Source organism: Rhinopithecus bieti, unplaced genomic scaffold (assembly GCF_001698545.2).
Source record: "Rhinopithecus bieti isolate Rb0 unplaced genomic scaffold, ASM169854v2 scaffold_5260, whole genome shotgun sequence".
In the NCBI taxonomy this organism is placed as follows: domain Eukaryota; kingdom Metazoa; phylum Chordata; class Mammalia; order Primates; family Cercopithecidae; genus Rhinopithecus; species Rhinopithecus bieti.
This window is the reverse complement of record NW_016805896.1, coordinates 3,273,705-3,294,508: the sequence shown is the minus strand read 5'-3', so window position 1 is coordinate 3,294,508 and position 20,804 is coordinate 3,273,705. Positions and strand designations below refer to the sequence as shown.

General features: G+C 45.2%; 1 protein-coding gene across 1 annotated transcript in view; it reads left to right on the top strand.

The window, feature by feature from the left end:
- FHOD3 (formin homology 2 domain containing 3) overlaps positions 1–20,804 on the top strand; it is a 432,873-nt gene that overhangs the window by 226,580 nt on the left and 185,489 nt on the right. The window contains 1 exon segment of the mRNA XM_017873931.1: positions 14,100–14,211. Within this exon segment, the coding sequence (XP_017729420.1) occupies positions 14,100–14,211 (112 nt within the window).

The window sequence follows — 20,804 nt, the reverse complement described above, 5'->3', positions numbered from 1 at the left end:
CTTATCACAGGATGTGGATTTTTTTCTCTTCATAAATCTGGAATTCTAATTAATTGAGTTAAGATGATTCAGTCTATATACAGCATGGCCCTTTTGTCACCCAGCATGGAAAGTCTGTCTATCTCTATGGATCCTCTTTTGGCCCACAGGGAAGGCCTTAGGGCCCTGAGCCTGACAAACTCTCACCTCCTTGCTGCCTCTTAGGGGTGCCTCGGGGTACTGGCTTGGAAGCTTCCCTGTCTGCATTGCTCTTCAGGTTAGCTTGCCCTCCTCTCTCTACATTCCCACCAGCCCCATTGAATCTCATCCTTCCGTCTGTGCCCCACATTGCTGATCACAGGTCTCCAGACTTCCTTCTACTTGTGTGAGGGTGAGCAGGCCTCGCTACTCCTGTGTAGCCCTAGCTGGAGGAGCCCTGGCCAAGGCCCTCCTTGCATGCATGAACACACACACACACACACAGACACACACACACACACACACACACACACGCACACTCGCTTGCTTGCTCTCTCTCTCTCTCTCAGTCATACACATTAGAGAGCCTATGTGCCTGCCCGCCACCCCACCCCCCAACACTGGGGACATTGCTGAAAGTTTCTTTAGGACTGCAAAATGAAGAAAAGTAACATGGTGTGTAGAATGTTGTCTAGAAAGTGGTGGAGGAGGGGAAATTGACAGGGATGGGAAAGCTGGGTGGGAAGGGTTAACTCAGTATCACAGCTGTGAGATGAGAGTAGCAGTAGAAACAGAATAATGAAAAAATGGAGACATTTTAAGGACTAGCCTTCTAGGAGGAGATTTCTAGATATAAGAAAATAAAAGGAACCAAAGGTGGGGGTCACAGTTTGACTCTGCAGCTATAAATACGGCAGTGCCTCTGGCAGTTGAAGAGTTGGACATTGGGGGTTGTTGGCAAGAAAACGTTGGACACACTGGTTTGGAGATGAAGGATATATTTCCAAAGAGAGTTAAGTGCCATAGAGCCTGGTGCTCCATGTGCCCCAGGAGATACTGGCTGTTGGACGAGGAGAGGAGATGCGGTGAGCCCTCTGGTCTTGGAGCCACTGGCATGGCACTGTTGTGTGATCTGCTCAGATGACCCAAATGTGGGGGTGAGAACTGAAGACCTTTGTAAGTTACTTAATGTAAATAATGGAATCCTAGCCTTGAACAAATGGCAATGTCATGTTAAAGGTGTTCCTGACATCTTCAATCCCATTCCTGATATTGCTAGAGGCAGAGGGACCGTCAAATCATTTGCCTAGGTTGCCCATGGATACTGTTGCATGCTGGAATTGGTGGAAAGCCTTCCTTTTTGGGACATGCATTACCTGTCATTAACCAAATGCTTGTGCATTGCTTTCTTGAACAAGACACTCTGACTTGCTGTGGAAGTTCATTGAGTATTTAAAGGCAGTCACGATGTGAATGAACCCTGTCCAAGCTAAACTTGATGGCTGCTACAGATAGTACCTGGGTACATAATTTTCAGCTCCTCATCATACTGGTTACCAACTCTTCTGTTCATGTAGTACAAAGAATAGTAATATGGTAGGTGGGATACGATATCATTCTTCCGCAAATCCCCCCTCTGATTTATTACATCTTTTAGCAGCAGCCCTGGGTATTGCCTCAAGTTTGAACTGGCAATCCGCTAAGCCTTCCGGATTTTTGTCACACATTTTTATCTGCCAGTTTCTTCCATTCTGCATGTCTGTGATTGATTGATTCACATTTAAATACAGGGCTTGCATTTTTCCCCATTGATTGTAGGCCAGAGTTCCAGCCTCAAGATAATTAAGAATTCTGTTTTGCCTCTTTCTCTTATTAACTGTTAGTGCTAATTTTATTTAACAAAAAATGAATAAGCAGATCTTCCATGCCATTGATGAAAATGTAGTGGGACAGAGACAAGGAATGCATAAACCCTGCAGCCTGCAGGTTGACACTGATCAGTCAGAGCATTTTAGGGTCATTGTGCAATTAGTGGGAAGCTGCTGAACTCTGACCATCCAGCTGTGTTTCTTCACTGGGTTCACAAGGCCTTCCTGGAATCAAGATATGCTGCATCTGACAGTCAGTGCCAGATCTCTGGAGTCACACATGCCTGCACCATCCTTGGGGTGGGTTGCTTTTTCATCTTTAAAATGGGAGTTATAATAGTGAAGAAGATGTGAAACACTAAGCAACAAGAGATGCCCAGTATGGTTTCCTGTCCCTGCCCTCAGGAGTACAGGGTTTTATTCTTTTCCCTTCTCCTCCATCACCTTGTCGACCTTCCCTGTGGCTTAAGGCTTTTGTCTCAATGGGGAGAAGGCTCTGGCTGGGGTTTCCCGTCTTTTCACAGTGCTGGCTGCTCCCTTCCTCCTTTAGGGTTGCTGCTGTTCTGCCTGCTGTGTGACTGTGCACCGCCAAGCCTGCACTATTGGGAAAGTTTCTTGGTCCCAGCCCTGCCCCCCGCTTCTTTGTGAATGCCATGGAGAGCAGCCTACTGGTGGGTGCCAAATCCCTTTGTGTCTGCAGTTCAAAGGGGTTTATGCTCTCATGGTAGCCCACAGTTGACATTTGACGATTTGCTAAAACTATTATCTGAGGTTATATTGTTTTAATTATTATTATTTTTTGAGATGGGGTCTCGCTCTGTCACCCATTCTGGAGTACGGTGGCACAGTCTTGGCTCACTGCAGCCTCGACAGCCCAGGCTCAAGCAATCCTCCCACCTCGGCCTCCTGAGTCGCTGGGACTACAGGGCACACACCACCACACCCAGCTAATTTTCTGTGTTTTGGATGGAGATGGGGTTTCACCGTGTTGCCCAGTCTGGTCTCAAACTCCGGAGCTTAAGTGATTCTCCCACCTTGGCTTCCCAAAGTGCTGAGAATACAGGCATGAGCCACAGTGCCTGGCCTGAGTTTTTCCGACTGCTTTGTATAAATGGCTTCATTTTCCTCCCCTACCCTGCCTCAGATAGTCCATTGCTGGCCTCTCACCCTTTCTGGGTGTAGAGAACACACTCCCTCCCTAGATTTCAGGCTACTTGGTTTTCCTGCAACCCCAGCTATATGATGGGCTCAAGAAAAGTTATGGTGTGAAAGATTGTTTGTCTCTCTCTTATTATTAGGTTGGGAGTGACACTCGACATCTTTCCAGCTGGAAGCCAGAAGTCCAATTGTTAATATTATAAAAACACTGTAAATACACTCCAATAACGTGAGATATACTCAGCCAGAAAATTCCATATGGTCCAGGTAAAGGGAGTTACTAGAACATTTAGTTAGTTCCTTGAATTGTACTATTGTCTTAAATCCATCCTTAATATTGGATATTGTGTTTATAATTCCCACATTAATTGAATTGAAATATGTTTCATTAATAGAAATTTGATTAAGACTAATTCTTTTAATAATGCAGTTAAAGATAACAGATTAAAGAAAAAATATGGCAAGTGGGCATGTTGGCCTGTAGTCCCAGCTATGGGGAGGCTGAGACAGGAAGATCCCTGGATCCCAGTTCATGATCAGCTTGAATAACACATAGACCCCATCTCAAAAAACTAAAATAGCCAAAGTTTACTGGTGTAGTATGGAAATCTTGATGGTAAAAAATAACTTTTTAAAACATTTACTGAATTTTTTGTGATTATAAAAGTAACATATTCTCTTTGTATAAAACTTTAGAAATACAAAAAATGTAAAATAAAAATTACCTGGAAACACTACCACATAAAGGTCATCATTTTTTGGTACCTTTTCTTCTGATTTTCTTTGAATTTTCTTACAAAGTTAACTCTAAGTATATTTTAAGCATTTCCTGTGTTACTACAACATTTTTAAACTGCAGTGTTGAATGCCTACATAATATACAGTCATATGAATGTACTATTATTCCTTTGACTTTTCTCATCTTGTTAATTGAATTGTTTCCAATGCTATGCTGTATTTAAAGAGCCTTGTTTCTAATGGCATAAGAATAGTTTAGTGAATGAGGTTGTGTTTGAATTTTTGCATATTTATCAACATTATATTAGATGAGATTTCTAAAATTCTGTGGGTTTTAATGGCATAGTCATGTAATATTTGTGTTGGAGTCATTGTGGGTATAAAATGCCAGCTTCTCCCTTAGGGCTGTTGCTCTTCTGCCGGCCACTTGGCTGTGCATACCCAGAACACTCATTCTCACTGATTTGATATATTAGAGGCCCCCATGTGAGAATAATCTCAGTAGGAGAAAAAAGGGAAAAAGCAAGTTTCACTAGTTATTGTTTTAGGAAGATCTCAGAGTGAGAGAGAAGTGATTCAGGCCAGGCCTCAAAGAGGGCAGCAGGCTGAAGAGGCCCCCCTGTCCAGACGGGTCTCCAGACACAGGGCTAAACAGCAGTTTCTTCCATTCACTCTGAGATGATCCTCTTCAGGGAGCTGACTGTGGTTCCTCAATTCTTAATAGGCTTGCTGATAAACCCAAATTTTAACTTACAAAGACGTTATCCTTGTGAACGCAAGAAGCTGAAACTAAGGGTACAGCTTTGACTCTTCTGTCCTTGTAGCCCAGGGCAACCAGCTGAGTTTTAGCAGTTGGAGGAAGAGTAGAAGTGGGTGGCTTCAATCTGCAAGAACATTTAGGGAAATGCAAAAACAACAAAGTAGGCAGCATGCTGTTCCTCCCAGAGAGATGTTCTACCCTTTTCTAGGAGAGTTGGATGGGCAAGAGAACCAGAAGCAGCATAGACTTCTGGGAGCCTGCAGGATTCTGCCACTCTCCACTCCAGCCCCCGTCTGCCAGCCCTTCTCCCCCTACTCCAAAGAGATGTGAGCTGCCTGCCACACTCTTCTAACAGCACGTTTGCCAGACCTGGGATTTAGCTGTTCATTGTCATGTTTCCAGGGCTGGTTATTTACTTAAGAGAGTTCTTTAACCTTTATTGTTACTCAGAAGATAATATTACTCACATTTTTCCCAAGGCTTAAGTTTTTGCACCACAGTGAAAGATGGAAACCTCCATAGTATAGTGGAAAGAATCAGATTGACCTGGGTTTTTCTTTAACTTCTTCCAGAAATGAGCTATGCGACAAGTTACATAGCCTCCTTAGAATGTGAAGTTTTGCATTTGAAAATGGGAATGCTGCCAACTAGAAAGTACCCAATCTTGTTGATTTCCCTCAACCAAGAATTTCATTTGGTGTACCAAGGTGCTCCTTCAGGCAATATCTTAGTGCAGGGATTTTGGTATTCCTAAGTAGACAATAAAAGATGTGCATTTTGTTTTTTTTTTGTTTGTTTTTTGGTTTTTTTTTTAAGACAGAGTCTCACTCTGTCGCCCAGGCTGGAGTGTGGTGGCACCATCTCGGCTCACTGCAACCTCACCTCCTGGGTTCAAGCGATTCTCCTGCCTCAGCCACCTGAATAGCTGGGATTACAGGTGCGTGCCACCACGCCCAGCTAGTTTTTGTATTTTTAGTAGAGACAGGGTTTCATCATGTTGGTCAGGCTGGTCTCGAACTCCTGACTTCGTGATCTGCCCACCTCGGCCTCCCAAAGTGCTGGGATACAGGCACGAGCCACCATGCCCAGCCGCATGTTACTTTTTGTCAGTTATTCATAATTACCTTGAATGTCTTAAGGGAAAGTTAACCAAGTGGATGTTTTCTGATTCTTGTCCACTTTTATTAATGGTTCTTTAAAGAAGTTCTTACTGACAAAGCCAGTCCCTGCAAAAGGGAGTGTTTCTCTGATTGTGCTGTGAAGCGAATACACAAAACCAAAAGTGAGCACCAAGCAGTGCAGGCTTTATTCGATGGCTGTGGAATTGAGAAGTGGAAGCATGGTTCACAAATCAGTTCCTCAGTTCAAGGGAAGTCACAGATACAGGGCATCTTTAATGAAGGGGTTGGGGCGTTAAAAGCAAGGGAAGGAATAGTCATGTCTTTTCTGGAAATGGTAGTGGGGGGAGCTTCTGAAACTGGAATGCAACTTTTCTTTTTGTCCATTTGTGGTTTCTTCTGATTGTTGTCATGGTGATTATCAACTGTCAGGGTGCTGGTGGAAGTATCTTTTTGCATGAGAATTAGATGATAATGAAGTTAGAAACTCTTCAGAGGCCAAGTGAGAGGCCACCCTGGATCCCAGCAGTTGGACCCTGTTTAGTCAGGAGGGGAAACTTCTGACCTCAGGCATCCTATTTCCCAAAGATAAGCAGAGTTAAGGTAGGATAGAAATTCACTTGGTCATATAGGCCTTTTCTGCGGTAATAAAACCTTCATCTAAGCCCCAGAATTTTATCTCAATAGAGAAAATGCCAGCCAGGTGCGGTGGCTCACGCCTGTAATACCAGCACTTTGGGAGGCCGAGGAGGGTGGATCACCTGAGGTTGGGAGTTCGAGACCAGCCTGACCAACATATTAGACGATTATTTTAGATTATTTTAAAATAGTTATTTAAATAAACATTATTTTAGATACTAAAAATACAAAATTAGCTGGACTTGGTGGTGCATGCCTGTAATCCTAGCTACTCCGGAGACTGAGGCAGGAGAATTGCTTGAACCTGGGAGGTGAAGGTTGCAGCGAGACGAGATGGTGCCATTGCACTCCAGCCTGGCGCTGGAAAAAAAAAGAAAAAAGAGAGAGAGAGAGAGATAAAATGCTAATTTGTAGTACTATTTATTGTTATTTTTAATTATTTTGTGTTGTCTGCTTTATTTTACATTCTGTAAGATTTCCTGTTCACTAGTAAAATCCTAAGGGCTACCCAGCCTTATACTTGGCTAATATACCTTCTGCAAATTGCATTGTGTCATAAGCAGGTTGGCCATCAGGCCCTGAGGCTGGACCATGTGGGTTTGGTGCACATGACTTCCTGTTCTGGTAGATGTGCCAACCCTGGTCTCCACACTGTCCCTTGAAGGACACCTGCAAACCAAGACCCAGAGTTCTGTACTTAGTTAATATGTTTATGCCTATTCTTTATTTCTGGTAATACCCACCTCATGTTGCAGATAACCTGTTAGAGGTCGGGAAGGGAGAGATTTGGAGTCTGGGATGTCTGTTGGATTGTTTGATAACCAGTTAGGAAGACTTTAGGGCGCACTCTGAGCTGCTTGCTCAGAAATTCTGAGCTTAAGTATATGGCATTGGGATACAATGTTTAAATAAAGAGTTTGTGTCCTAAGTCACTTGAGATCTTTTTTTCTTTATAGTAATACTAGTATGTTCTAAAGTGCTAGTGAGCTTGTAAACAATGTGGTAAAGCTTTATAGATCAAGTTATCTTACCACTTTCGAATTCAGTTTTAATAACCAGCATCCATTTATATAGCATATATTTATGATGTTTTAGTGGAAAATGAAACAAATAAAATGAAGCATGGTTTTCCAACCCCCTTTGTAATTTCAATCTTGAGGTTTGGAAATTGCTTTCTTTTATGGCTGTTGAATTTTAGAAGAAAATTAGGAATTTGAAAATTTTTTGGAATTCTTTTATTTTGCTTAACGAGCAGCATATTTGACCTGCTAAGTATAGTTCTTGCATTTCTGTAAGTGCAATAAAAGATGAAGGGACTTCCAGTTTGTTTTTATGTGTAAAAGTATTAAGAAACTGTTTTTTATTACCCTCCCACATATTTGGTGATTACGTTTTTATCTGAAATCTAGATACATAGGTTCTGTACAGGCAACTCCACACTCTTCCTGTGGATTGACCTGGAAAATAAAACAACAGCAACAAGGCTCTTTGTTGACACCATCCTGCTACCCTTGGCTCCAACCCAGCCTCCCTGTCGTGGAGCTGACATTGAGCCCTGAGTTATTTATGGAATATGGAGGTTCAGTCCCTGGACTGAGGCTTGACTTGAAAATGTCACTTCCTTGGGTCAAGGGGAATCTCTGGTCCTCTGAAGGCTTTTAGCCTTGATTTTGAGAGTGCAAAATGATAGCTGCAACAGAAAGTAAAGCTCAGCTCAGTAACACCAAAAATGTGCTAAATCATTATGAAATGTGCAGTAATTCACAGCCATCTGTATGTTCCTGCTTTTGCACCCCGCTTATGCAAGGGGATTATTTCAGATTTCTGTTATATACTGTGATTTAGCTGCGTGCTTTAGAACAACACAAACATAGTCTTTATTATAACAGACAACTAAAAACAGAATACTAGTATTTCCTAGATTGTAATTAAAGAAAATGTAGGTAACAGAAAGCCCAAAGCCTGGATCTAGAGCTCTGGTGTGTTTCTCCAGCCCAAAGAGAGTGGGGTTGTTTGTGTGAACAGGAGCCCAAAAGCCATCACATGGTTCTTTAGCTCCATGGAAGCTGGAAAGGGCTGGCTGGATCCAGTTCTGGGCCTTGCTCTCATCTATAATGCTAGAGCTGTCCTCTGAGAAAACTGGCTGTTTTCATCTGTCCTCAGCAACCCCGTACTCAAGATGTTGTTGAAAGTAGAAGCAGAGAATCTTGGATTTGGAGGGATCTTACCCGTGGGGTCAGCCAGTCCACCCGCTGCAGGCTCTGAATTCCTTCTGCAAAGGCCTTAGTAAGTGGCCATGCAGAGCCTCCAGAGGCAAGGAAACTACTCCCTCCCTGCCAGCTTGGTTGTCTTGAGAATGCTGATGCTGACACTGCCTGCTTGTTGCCCTATAATCCTGTGTAACTGCTTTGTGACTGCTGTATCTTCCATGGCCTTGGATGCTCCATAAGATCGAGAATCAATTCTGATTGATTTCTCTCGGTGTTGGACAAATGGGCAGGTGCTTGAGCCTATAAGTCGTAGTGAAACCCTTCATTACCACGTGAAGGCATGCCAGGCAGAGATGAAAATCAGACAGTTCAGATTGGAGTGATGCTTTGCTGACATGTCTGGGCCACACCGTGGTGTGTGCTCTGGCATCCTTGCAACTTAATCCATTCTCCTAGTTTGTGACACTCTCTCTTGCTGCCACACCGGGCCTGCCTCTCCTTCTCTGTCATTGTCCTCTCCGATTTGCCTCTTCTCAGCAGATGTGGGCTGTGAATCTTAATATCCACTCCACTTATTATAAAATGTGTCTAACATAAGTGCAAGGGGCACTAGGGGTGGATTTTTAAGAGCTACGGGGTGAGCAGTGTCTTTGGACTTGAAAGAGATGGTGTGTGGCCTCCACTGTGGTTGTTCCAAGCTGTCAAGGGTTTTGACTGCATTCCAGATACATGAGGGCATCAGAGTAAATGATTTCTGGATAAATGAGGTTGGCTCATAGAGTTCTTTTGATAGAATGTACCTTTTTTACTTTCAAGTCAATGCAGTAATGCTAGTAAGGTATTTCTGAGGAGGATCCTGCAGGACATATTTTGACAATGAGTTAGTACATGCTTGCAATTAGTACCATGCATTTCTACAAAATTCATGTTCTAGTGCTCTTTTTTTCCTAACGTGATTTAACTAATATGCTTATTATTAATTTACATAGTAAAGCTTCCAAAAGTACATCCACAATAAACTTAAACTCAATAGAAGCCAAATTCATAGAAACCCAAAGTTATGAATCAGAAGATGTTTGGGGATTTTTTTAAAAAAACAAATTAGAGTGCCAAAAGAGCTCCAAACAGAGCCTGTGTCACAGAGGAGAGAAAGACAGGAACAGGCATGCTGAGGCCAATAGAAAAAGGAGGCTTTGCTAGAAAACAGTGGTTTCTTAATTAGAGAGCCACACAGAGGAGAATGGCTTAGGGATTCTGGGTGCCTGAGACCGTATCGGTCAAGGCCCCTTGACCACAGAGATACTCAGAGGGAGCCTCTGTGAGGTGGGCTAAGGGGCCCTGCTGAGACCAGCTAATGGGGGGAGTGGGTTGGGCAGCAGCCAGGTTCTTTCCTGGGAAGGCATTTAGAGGCTTAAACCACATAATAATAGTCCACCCACTGAGGAAGTTGCCAAGCCTGAACTTGCTAGGTCTTTTTATTTACTTGAAGAAATTTCTTCAGCCCCAAATGTACAAAGCGCAACTCATTATGCCATACCTTCCCCTTCAACCTCCAACCATGTAGTTGAGAAAAATACACTGGAATGTAGTCTCTTCCTACAGAATAGAAGCAGAGGAGCAATTGTGGGCCTCAAGTTATGAGGGCAGACACTCTCTGAAGACTTCCCAACACTCTGAAGTACTCAGCTCCCTGTGTGGGGAGGAGGTTACCTTGAGAATAACAGCCCAGGGCATGGCTTGCCCTCAGTGCAACGGTTGGGGTGGGGAGGCTTGGCTTTGCTGGGGGCTACTACAAGGTGAGAAGGGGAGGCTGGGGGCTGGGAGGGCTCACTCCACACAGCATAGGGGGATGGACTGGGGGACAGGCTGGCCTACCCTTCACACATATGCTGACTGAACACCTTCTCATGGGGCAGATAAAGCCTCTCTGCTGCTGTGAAGCTTACGTTCTTAGGGGTAACAGAGGCATAATAGGTGAACAAGTGTCTTTGGCAATTTCAGGTCATGATAAAGGATGTGGATAAAAAAGACCGAGTGTAGTGGCTCATGCCTGAAATCCTAGCACTTTGGGAGGCCGAGGTGGGAGGTTTGCTGGATTCCAGGAGTTTAAGACCAGCCTGGGCAACATAGAGAGACACTATCTTTACACAAAGTGTTAAAGAAAATTAGCCAGGTGTGGTGTCACGCACCTATAGTCCCAGTTACTCGAGAGGCTGAGGTGGGAGGATGACTTCAGCCCAGGAGTTTGAGGCTGCAGTGAGCTGTGCTTGCACTACCACATTCCAGCCTGGCTGACAGAATGAGACCCTGTCTCAAAAGAATGAAACGAGGTGGCTGGGCACGATGGCTCATGCCTCTAATCCCAGCACTTTGAGAGGCCGAGGCAGGCAGATCACCTGGAGTCAGGAGTTCAGGACCAGCCTGGCCAACATGATGAAACACCTTCTCTACTTAAAATACAAAAATCAGCCACGCATGGTGGTGTGCACCTGTAGTCCCAGCTACTCAGGAGGCTGAGGCAGGAGAATCACTTGAACCTGGGAGGTGGAGGTTGCAGTGAACCAAGATTGCACCACTTCACTCTAGCCTGGGCAACAGAGCGAGACTCCATCTCAGAATAGATAAATAAAAATGGAACAGGGAGATGTGATGGTGACCAAGGGGCTCCTTTAGGTAAAGGAGTCAGGAAGGCATTTTCTATAATGAAAATTTCTCTGACCTGAAGGATGAGGTCAGTCCTGTGATGACTGGTTCCAGGTGGCTTTCAGGTAGAAGGAATAACCAATGAGAAGACCCTGAATCATGGATGAACTTTGCTGTGTGAAAAACACTCACACAACTATAGAGCTTAGCATGTGAAGCGCACTGGGCCGGAGAGGGGGTGTCAAGAAAGGAGATCAGAGGGCTTGGCGGAGGCCAGCACAGAAAGCCTGCCGGGACAGGCAGCACCCTGGGCATGATGGGGAGTGATTGAGGCTTGAGAGAAGGAGGGTGCAGTGATCACTCTGGCTGCAGTTTGGAGAACGGACTTCAGAAGGACAAAGCCAGACCACTTAGGCTATTGTGGTGGTCCAGGGTGATAGACAAAGAGAATGTAAAGGGGCAAGTTTGGGATAGAGTTTGAAGGGAGCTCTTGCAGCACTGGCGGTGGATTTGCTGTGGAGATGGGGTGAGGGAAGTACAGGTGAACCCCTTCCTGTGCTCAAGGTGGTGGGGCCTTGTCCTGAGGTGGAGGCTTTGGAGGGAGCAGGCTAGGAGTGGTAGGTGGAAGGGGGTAAGCATGAATGAAAACTGAGAGTTCTGTTTTGGCCACAGTGAATCTGTTAGCATCTGAGTGGAAATGTCAGGAGATTATATGATGCCTGCTCAGGTGTTTGGTCAGGGCTGGAATGCAATATTTAGCATCTGATCTTAGATGGACTTTCAAACCAGGGCACTGGATGAACTCACCTAGAGAGAGTGTGGAAAGAGAAGGAGAGTAAAGAAGAGTGAACTCAGAGGTCTTCCCTCACTGAGAGACTGAGCACCCAAAAGGAACCAATGAAAAAGGAGCCACTCAGGAGACTTTGGTTGCCCAGAGGGAGAGGAAGTTGTTTCTGGAGAGACCAGTTAGTTGTCACATGGTGCTGAGAGTTGAGTAAAAATGGGCAGAGAAGGCCGGGCGCGGTGGCTCAAGCCTGTAATCCCAGCACTTTGGGAGGCTGAGACGGGCGGATCACGAGGTCAGGAGATCAAGGCCATCCTGGCTAATACGGTGAAACCCCGTCTCTACTAAAAAATACAAAAAACTAGTAGGGCGAGGTGGCGGGCGCCTGTAGTCCCAGCTACTCGGGAGGCTGAGGCAGGAGAATGGCGTAAACCCGGGAGGCGGAGCTTGCAGTGAGCTGAGATCCGGCCACTGCACTCCAGCCTGGGCGACAGAGTGAGACTCCGTCTCAAAAAAAAAAAAAAAAAAAAAAAAAAAATGGGCAGAGAAGTAACCACTGGATTTGATACCATGGAGGCCACTGGTGACCTTGACGAGTAATCTGTCAAGGTGGTGATGGAAGTCCTATCAAATTGAGGTGAAGAGTCAGAGGGAAGTTAGGAGGTAGAGCCAGGGGCTGTAGCACCTCTTTGAAGAAGTTTCCTTATAAAGGGGAGCTGTGCACCTGGGCACTGGCTGGAAGAGATGTGGAATTGAGGAAAAGACAAATGGTGTGCTTGGTAGGTATGACAGCAGCGGAGAGGGAAGCAAGGGGGTAAAAGGGTTGCATGAATATGGATGAATGACTTGGGGTGAGTGGTGTTTTTAAGCTATTCCCTGTGGACTGCACAACGCAGTTCCCTCTTTGGGCTCCCCCAAATTTACCTATAAATTCTACCCATGTTCCCTAACACTGTGATGTGGGCAGATGCGTCCAAGAGGCACAGAATCTTCCTTGGGCTACAGAACACAGGAAGAAGCTGGAGCTGATTTGCCACAACCAGTGATACAGGCTCAAGGGGTGGGCGAGAGGTCATGGATTGATTGATCTGGACACTGACGGATTTATTCAGTCAGCAAACACCTTCCAGCTCTCTCTGTGCCAAGTGCAGTTCCAGGTCCTGCAGCCACAGTGCAAATAAGCTCCCTCTACCTTTGAAAGTGCATTTTGCCCATAGCGGGATGGGGCCGCTAACAAGCCAGCAGCTTGGGGTGGAATGTACAGCCCAAGGCAACCTTGCTGTTTCTCAGCTGCACAGTTTGAACCCATTTGGAGGAGGTAGTTGGTGTGCAAGTTCCTTTAGGAGGAGGCTTTTGGAAGGAAGTGGAGTCAAGGGCAAGATTGAGGTAGTTGGTGTGCAGGTTCCTTTAGGAGGAGGCTTTGGAAGGAAGTGGAGTCAAGGGCAAGACTGTGGGCAAGTCCCTGCACCAGCACCTAAGGGGCCCCGGAGGCTGACCCAGAAACCCCAAGGCTGCAGCCCTGGGGCTGGTAAAGCTGGGATTAGGAATCTGTGGCCGCTTCAGTTGGGAGGTTTGGGGTTTTCTGTAGGTGAATAACCTGTGACCTCCCTGAGGGAGGGGCTTCTGCCTGTGTGAGGGAAGGCCTCTGGGCTTCATGTGGCTCCTGGCAAATGCTGAGCCCTGGATCCAGGGAGCAGGGGTTCTCCGGCTCCAGGCCTTCTCTACTTGGCTTTAAGAATGGGGGACTTGGTTCCAGTTCCCTTCCACCTAAGCTGGCTGTTGTGACTTTGGATGAATTGTTTAACCTGCTATTTCTGCTTCAACTGGAAAAGTAAGAACTGTGCTTATGCCTACCTTACAATGTTATATAGTTGGGGTAAAATGAAGATATAATTGATTCAGCAAATGCTCGTGTTTTGAGAGTTGCCAGGTGTGAGTTCTGGAGCTATGCGTCCTGGGTTCACGTCCTGGTTCTGTTTTTTTACTGCGTGACTGCATACAGGGAACTTTGTACCTCAGTTTCCTGATCTGCACAATGGGGATAGTACTAACACCTGCCTTCTGAGGCGTCTAATGAGGGACTGTGAGGATCTGTGAAGCAATCCGTTTAATCGCTGAGAGCATCTCGTCTGGGAAATGCTGGGTGCCAGCTGCGGTTAGGAAGATGCTCTCAGGTGCACAGGGCCTTGGGCAGCGATGTGATGGTTTTATCTCTTCTGCCAGTTCCGCCTGGTGGTGAAGACAGCCCTGAAGCTGCTGCTCGTCTTTGTAGAGTACTCGGAGTCCAACGCGCCTCTCCTAATTCAGGCTGTCACTGCTGTTGACACGAAAAGAGGTGAGTAGTCCCTGCCCCCTTATGTCGTGAAGGTGAAGGTGTCTAATATAGGGAGGTTTCCGCGTTGTACGTGTTTGAGACAGATTTAAGAATTAACAGAATTCCTGAGATGTGGACTTCCCACTGCAAGAAACATTTTTTAGGATAGTAAGCACACAAAGCTTAGGCCAGAATGGGGTTTGATAATGAAAGAAAAGCACTCATGGGCTTATCTGGGAGAGGTCAGATGCTGAGCTTGTCTTTGCCTCTACCTAGCTCCTGCCACCGAAACACAGAAGTCCAGCTCCTCCTCCTGTTGTTCTTGTGTTGTTCAAGGTTGCCCTGGCTCCTTCCTCCCCTCCCCTCTATACTTCATTGCTTAAGACCCCCAGATGTTTCTAGAACCTTCTCCCTAGTAAACATACGTGTGCATCATTCTTAGCAAACTATCGCAAGGACATAAAAACCAAACACCGCGTTTTCTCACTCATAGGTGGGAATTGAACAATGAGAACACTTGGACACAGGAAGGGGAACACCACACACCGGTGCCTGTCATGGGTTGGGGGGAACGGGGAGGGATAGCATTAGGAGATAGCTAATGTAAATGACGAGTTAATGGGTGCAGCACACCAACATGGCACATGTATACATATGTAACAAACCTGTACGTTGTGCACATGTACCCTAGAATGTAAAGTATAATTAAAAACAAAACAAGATAAAAAAGAACCTCCCTTCCTCTCTTCCATCCCCTGCCTTACCTGACTCAGGCCCTCACTATGTTGAACCTGTGCTCCTGGCCACCCTCCAAAACAGTTCGGTCACATCCAAAACCTGCCAGTGGCTTCCCAGTGCCTGTAGCATAAAGTCAGTCCCCTGGCTAAGGGGACCCTTCACCCTTCAACTGCCCACCTGCCACCCCCTTCTCCCACCTCGGCTGTACCCCACCCCCTTGCCTTGGGCATGTGCTTTTAAAGCCCATGTATGCACCTCTTCTCTGCTGTGGTGGTGTTGCCCATCCCTGTCTCTCCAAGTTGAGGTTGCCTGCTCAAGGATGGGGTCTCTGTCTCCCAGCATGGTGTCCCAGCACCCTAACTGGCCCAGAGCCAGCAGGCATGCCACAAACACGTGGCGAAGAATGAGCTTCTGCTCTGGTTTACTGTGTAACATGCTGTGGACCCTGTGATATTGGGAAGCCTGGAATTAAAATACTTCCCAATTTAAATGATATTTATCCTTTTGTCTTTTGTTGTTTGTTTTCTTCCCCAGTAAGACCCATGTATTATTATCATCCCCACAAAGACTCAAGAACAAAACTTGACAATCCTTTTCTTTTATGATTATAATTGTAATACTACTGTTATAAAAACTTGGGAAAGGGTTAAAGAAGACAAAAAAAATTCACCTCTAATCTCACCAAAGATTATCACTGTTAACCTGTTGGTATATTTCCTTATAGTTGTGTGTGTGTGCATGCACACTTATGCATAAACCAGCTAGGATGTGTCAGGAAGAAACGGGCGGCCTAAATTGTACTTTTGATTCAAACCAGTTGTGTCTGTGATTTAGCATTACTCAGACCCACCTTTGAATGCTGAATCCAAATGTGAAAGAAAGTAGCTTGAGTTATTTTAGAAGTTTAAATGAAAGTTAATGAAAAGCATCCAGGACCTTTAACTGGGACTCCTATACCCGTGAACACGCAGGCAGATGTCAGCACTAGGCATGGCTGATGGCAGGCCAGGAGGTAACTTGAGGTCTCTTCGTTGCGGGTATGTGAGGGAGACAAACTCTAGTACATGGTCAGGGGCTGTGAGTCTGGAAGGTGTTTCCCAGGCTGAGGCAAGTTTCTTCTGCCACAGCATGTTGCCCTCTGCTGCTAGGTAGAAAGACCCTCATGGCCAAGAGTAGATCATGGGGCCAGTCTAGAATCCTTGATAAGGAATGCCGATGGCACAGAAACCACATCTAGCTTTTCCAAGGCTAGTCAATTAGGTTTAAGGCCAGCAGTGTGTGTTTTGGCAGCTGGTAGGCAGCAGCTCCTCTCCTTCATCCTTGGAGGATTTGTATTTCATCCCTTAACTCTGGCGGTTACTTTAGGACAACTAACAAACTCTTCATCTTCCTGTCCTAAGCTTCAGGTAACCCCAGGGCCCTTGCTATGGGTGTGAGTTAGAGGGCCAACTTCTCATGACCCGGGTTCTCCTTTGGCTTTGCTGAGCCGGCAGCTCTGAGTTCCCTTCCTTGAACTTCATATCCCATAAAGGGAATGTTGTGATGGATGAGGGAGTGATCCTGAAATGAACCCAGGCCTTTGTATACCATATCCAAGACTCCATCCATAGCCCCGGCCAGAGATTCTCATCTGCCAGACCAAGTCTCTCCATCGAGATAAAACAATGGCCACCTTTTCCTGATTAGTAAAAATAATTTTTTAAAAAGCTAATGAATTGTCTTCTTAGCTTTATGGGTTGTTGTTGTTGTTTTGTTTTGTTTTGTTTTTTGTTTTGAGACAGAGTCTCGCTCTGTTGCCCAGGCTGGAGTGCAGTGGCATGATCTCGGCTCACTGCAAGCTCTGCCTCCCAGGTTCACGCCATTCTCCTGCCTCAGCCTCCTGAGTAGCTGAGACTACAGGTGTCCACTACCACGCCCGGCTAATTTTTTGTATTTTTAGTAGAGACAGGGTTTCAGCGTGTTAACTAGAATGGTCTTGATCTCCTGACCTTGTGATGTGCCCGCCTTGGCCTCCCAAAGTGCTAGGATTACAGGCATGAGCCACTACGCCCGGCCAGCTTTATGGATTTTGTCTATAAAATTTCTTGCCGGGCGCGGTGGCTCATGCCTGTAATCCCAGCACTTTGGGAGGCCGAGGTGGGCGGATCATGAGGTCAGGAGATCGAGACCATGGTGAAACCCCATCTCTACTAAAAATACAAAAAATTAGCCGGGCGCGGTGGCGGGCGACTGTAGTCCCAGCTACTCGGGAGGCTGAGGCAGGAGAATGGCGTGAACCCTGAAGGCCGAGCTTGCAGTGAGCTGAGATCGTGCCACTGCACTCCAGCCTAGGTAACAGAGAGAGACTCCGTCCTCAAAAATAATAATAATAATAATTTCTTAAACCTTTGGCAACTGCTGTTGTCTGTCTGCCACTGAGCACTAGCAGCCGAAAAAAAAGAAAAGGAATGGCACTAATGGAAAAACTCAGAAATAGCTTATCATGTGTGGCTCAATAGCATGTTTCTTTATGGACATGTGTGGTCTTGGCTGTGATTTTATAATGCATACATATAACATCATCCTATTTTACTGCTAGTAAAATTGTTCCTGAATCCTATGATGGTATTAAACGTATAAATGTGCCATGGTGTTCTGCAGAGAGCAACATGACTTCCAGGTGTGTTTCCACCTAGTGGGTTTAGAAGCAGCTCTCCAGTTCCCTCTCAACTGGGTGAGAGAGCAGACAGGTGCCAGAGGTGAGTTAGGGTAAACTGAGCATAGCCATTTGTGCACAGGTTTATAAATCATAAATTTTACTTCTCAAAGTGGCTTTAGACTCATTCCTCAGCAGGGACGAATGGACATATAAGCAGTTGTCTTTTTGAATAGTTTCTTTTGGATAATGAAAACTGTCAGAGTTAAGGAATCAGCAAGAAAACCAACAAACTACCAGTCCTCAAAAATCATTACTACCTAAAGCAAATGAAGTTGTCCAGAACAAATTCCTTTGGTTGCATTATGCATGCTGCACGTGGGCTAACCAGAAGGCTTCATTCTGCAGTGTGGGCAATTTGGTCTGTGGCCAAGAGTGGGCCAGTTAGCAGGGATAGAAACCAAAGGGGTTAAAGTCCATCATAAGGAGTGATCAGTGTTTATGAAGAAGGAAAATTTAAAATGCTCCATTGGAACCAGGCAATTGCACTTTTGCTCAGGGCCTAAGATAAAAGGGTACATTCAAGTTCATCTGTGGGGCATGATATGGTATTAATATCAGACCACTGGATCTTCTTCTCTTTGCTTGCATCTTTAGGTCACTTTCCCTTTCTCATGGCCAGGGCCTGGCAGGAAGAGAGAAAGGCTCATGGGAGCCCTTAGAGAGCCTTGCTTTGTCATTTAGCCATATCAGAGACTCCCTTTCCTTGAGGTCTTCCCTGTGGTGGTTGACAGGAAATTGATTGACACCCCTCTGCTGTCTGGATATGGAGTCCTTCCTTCTAAGTGAACAGGTTTGCCTGTCTCACAGAGGGTGAGGCAAGTGACCAGAGAGGATAACGCATGTTGAAATTTGTCCTAAATCTTGAGTCTCACTAATTTGGCTCAGCATAGCTCTTGAAGTAGTTCAATTTTTCATTTGATCATTCTTAAACATATGTATTACACATGATTAGCAGAGAAAAAATTCATCCTTTCAAGCGATCCCGTCTCTGCTTTCTGCTTAAGAGTATATTGATCTGTGAAGATCGTGTAAAGTGTAGTGGAAGCTACAGGTTGACAGAACTCAAGCTCTCTTTCCACCATTATTTATAGCAGAAGCATCTACATTGAGTGTGTTTATGTAGTATGTGGAAAGACATGGAATGTGCTGGGAGGAACTTCTGTTTGAGTGTTAGACCAACCCATGTCTGAGGCACTGAGCTAAATATCTCATTTTCCTTTGGATTTAATGTGGAGATTTAGGAAAGTAAGAGGGGAGAAGTATTGAGCAATTGATTCTATGTGTATTTATTTATCTGGGTTAAGAGAGGACTGGCTGGGGAGTTAGTGCAGCTGGTCCGCCCGGGGGTAAACTGGGTGTCTCCACCAACCACCACCCATTACAATTACAGCTACTGATATTTGGGTATCTATCATGTAACAGACACAACTCTAAACATTTTTCACGTAAGACCCATTTTTTCGGCACATATTTGAGTATCTGTTGTGTGCTTGCAGTCATCAGGAAAAAAGGCTGTCACAGAACCTGTACTCTAGTATTTGGGGTGGGGGTGGGGGGCAGTGGAGTTGGAGAGAGACAGATGACAATGATTAAGTATTGTCTTCTAATATACTCCAGCAGCATTAAGGAAAAAAGACAAAGTGCTTTATTTCAATGACAATTCTCAGTAATCCTATAAAGTAAGTACAGTCACCCCAGAGACCTTAGGAACTCTAGATGAGCTTCCTGAGCCCCTCCATTCCACTCCTTTGGGGTCCAGTTTCTTTCTCTGTTATATGAAGGGCTAGCATTATATGGTTTATGATTCCAGTACAGGAACCCTGTCCCCCACAAAACACACACACACACACACACACACACACACACACATATGACACATACACACATTGTAGGGAGTTAGCAAAGGCAATGAGGGGAGTGAGTGGACCCCATAATTCTGACAGGAGCTCCTAGAAAACATGCAAGTGCTGGTGTTGAACACAGGCCTAGCCTGAAGTCTGCCATGGCTATTTTTGTTGAACCAAATGTTTCTTCCCTTTCACCTTCATTCTTGTAAATATTTCCGATTTTCTGCCCCAAAACAATAAAAAGAATGAACATCCATCCTAAGAGTGTACAAATAGATGCACATTTCCAGACTTAAAATCCTTAAATGGTAATAAGAGACTCAGATAACACAGCTGAAAAACACATTTTTCAGTTAAATTAAGCCAGTGTTTGTTCTTATTATAAAGGAGTAGATGCACACAAGTGCATCTGTCTGTTTAAGGGGAGTACGGATGTAGTCTGGCTACCTCTCCCTCTCTCTCTGGGCTGCCTGCCATTGTTCCTTGGCCTTTGCTCCCCCAGGACCTGTTTTGCATCTTTGGCTCCAGAGTAAGCAACCAAAAGGAGTTCTGGGTCCATTAGCACCACTAGAAAGTCTTAGTTTCGATACTTTCTCCCCTGCACATTCTTCCTTTGAACCATGCGTGGGCAACTCACTAGAACTTGTGTTTTATGCCACGGTTTTATACAAAATGTGAATGTTAGAAGCTGCCCCTGTTATAAACACAAGCGGCGGCATCCAGATGTCTGAAACTGGACAGTGAGACCCAAGGCCTGCTGATCAGATTGATTGACTGTCTTGAGGGCTGAGATGGTTACTTTGTGGGGGTTGGAAAAACAACTACACTGTGGTGTGGACTTCAAAGTAGTTTGATAATCAATATCAGCAAGGAGATAATTCAGTAGTTAGCAGGTGAAAGAGGTGAAAGAACATGTCTTTGTGCTCAGTTAGCAAGGGTCATAGAAGATTGCCCAGTTCTGACTGGCTGGGCAACTTAGCCAAAGCAAAAGGCTTTCTGTTCACTTAGGAAAGCCAGAAGATCTCCACATTGAGCTACATTTGTGTCTTTTACATCTTGTAGTATGTAGGTACCTATTCTTTGTTTAATCCTCTTAAACAAATCCCCTTAAATCCCGTCTTCTCTGCTTTCCTTACTGTGTGCATCTGCTTCCTGGTTCTTTTAAAATTGCTTCAGCTTAACCTACTTCATGCCTTCTCAGAGATCTCCATTCATTATTCAGCAGACATTTTACTGAACATGTACGGTATGCCAGGCACTGTCCTAAGAGCACGGAGATCAATAAGACAGATCCTATCATGGTCCTTGGGAAACTTTTGTTTTCAAGGCCA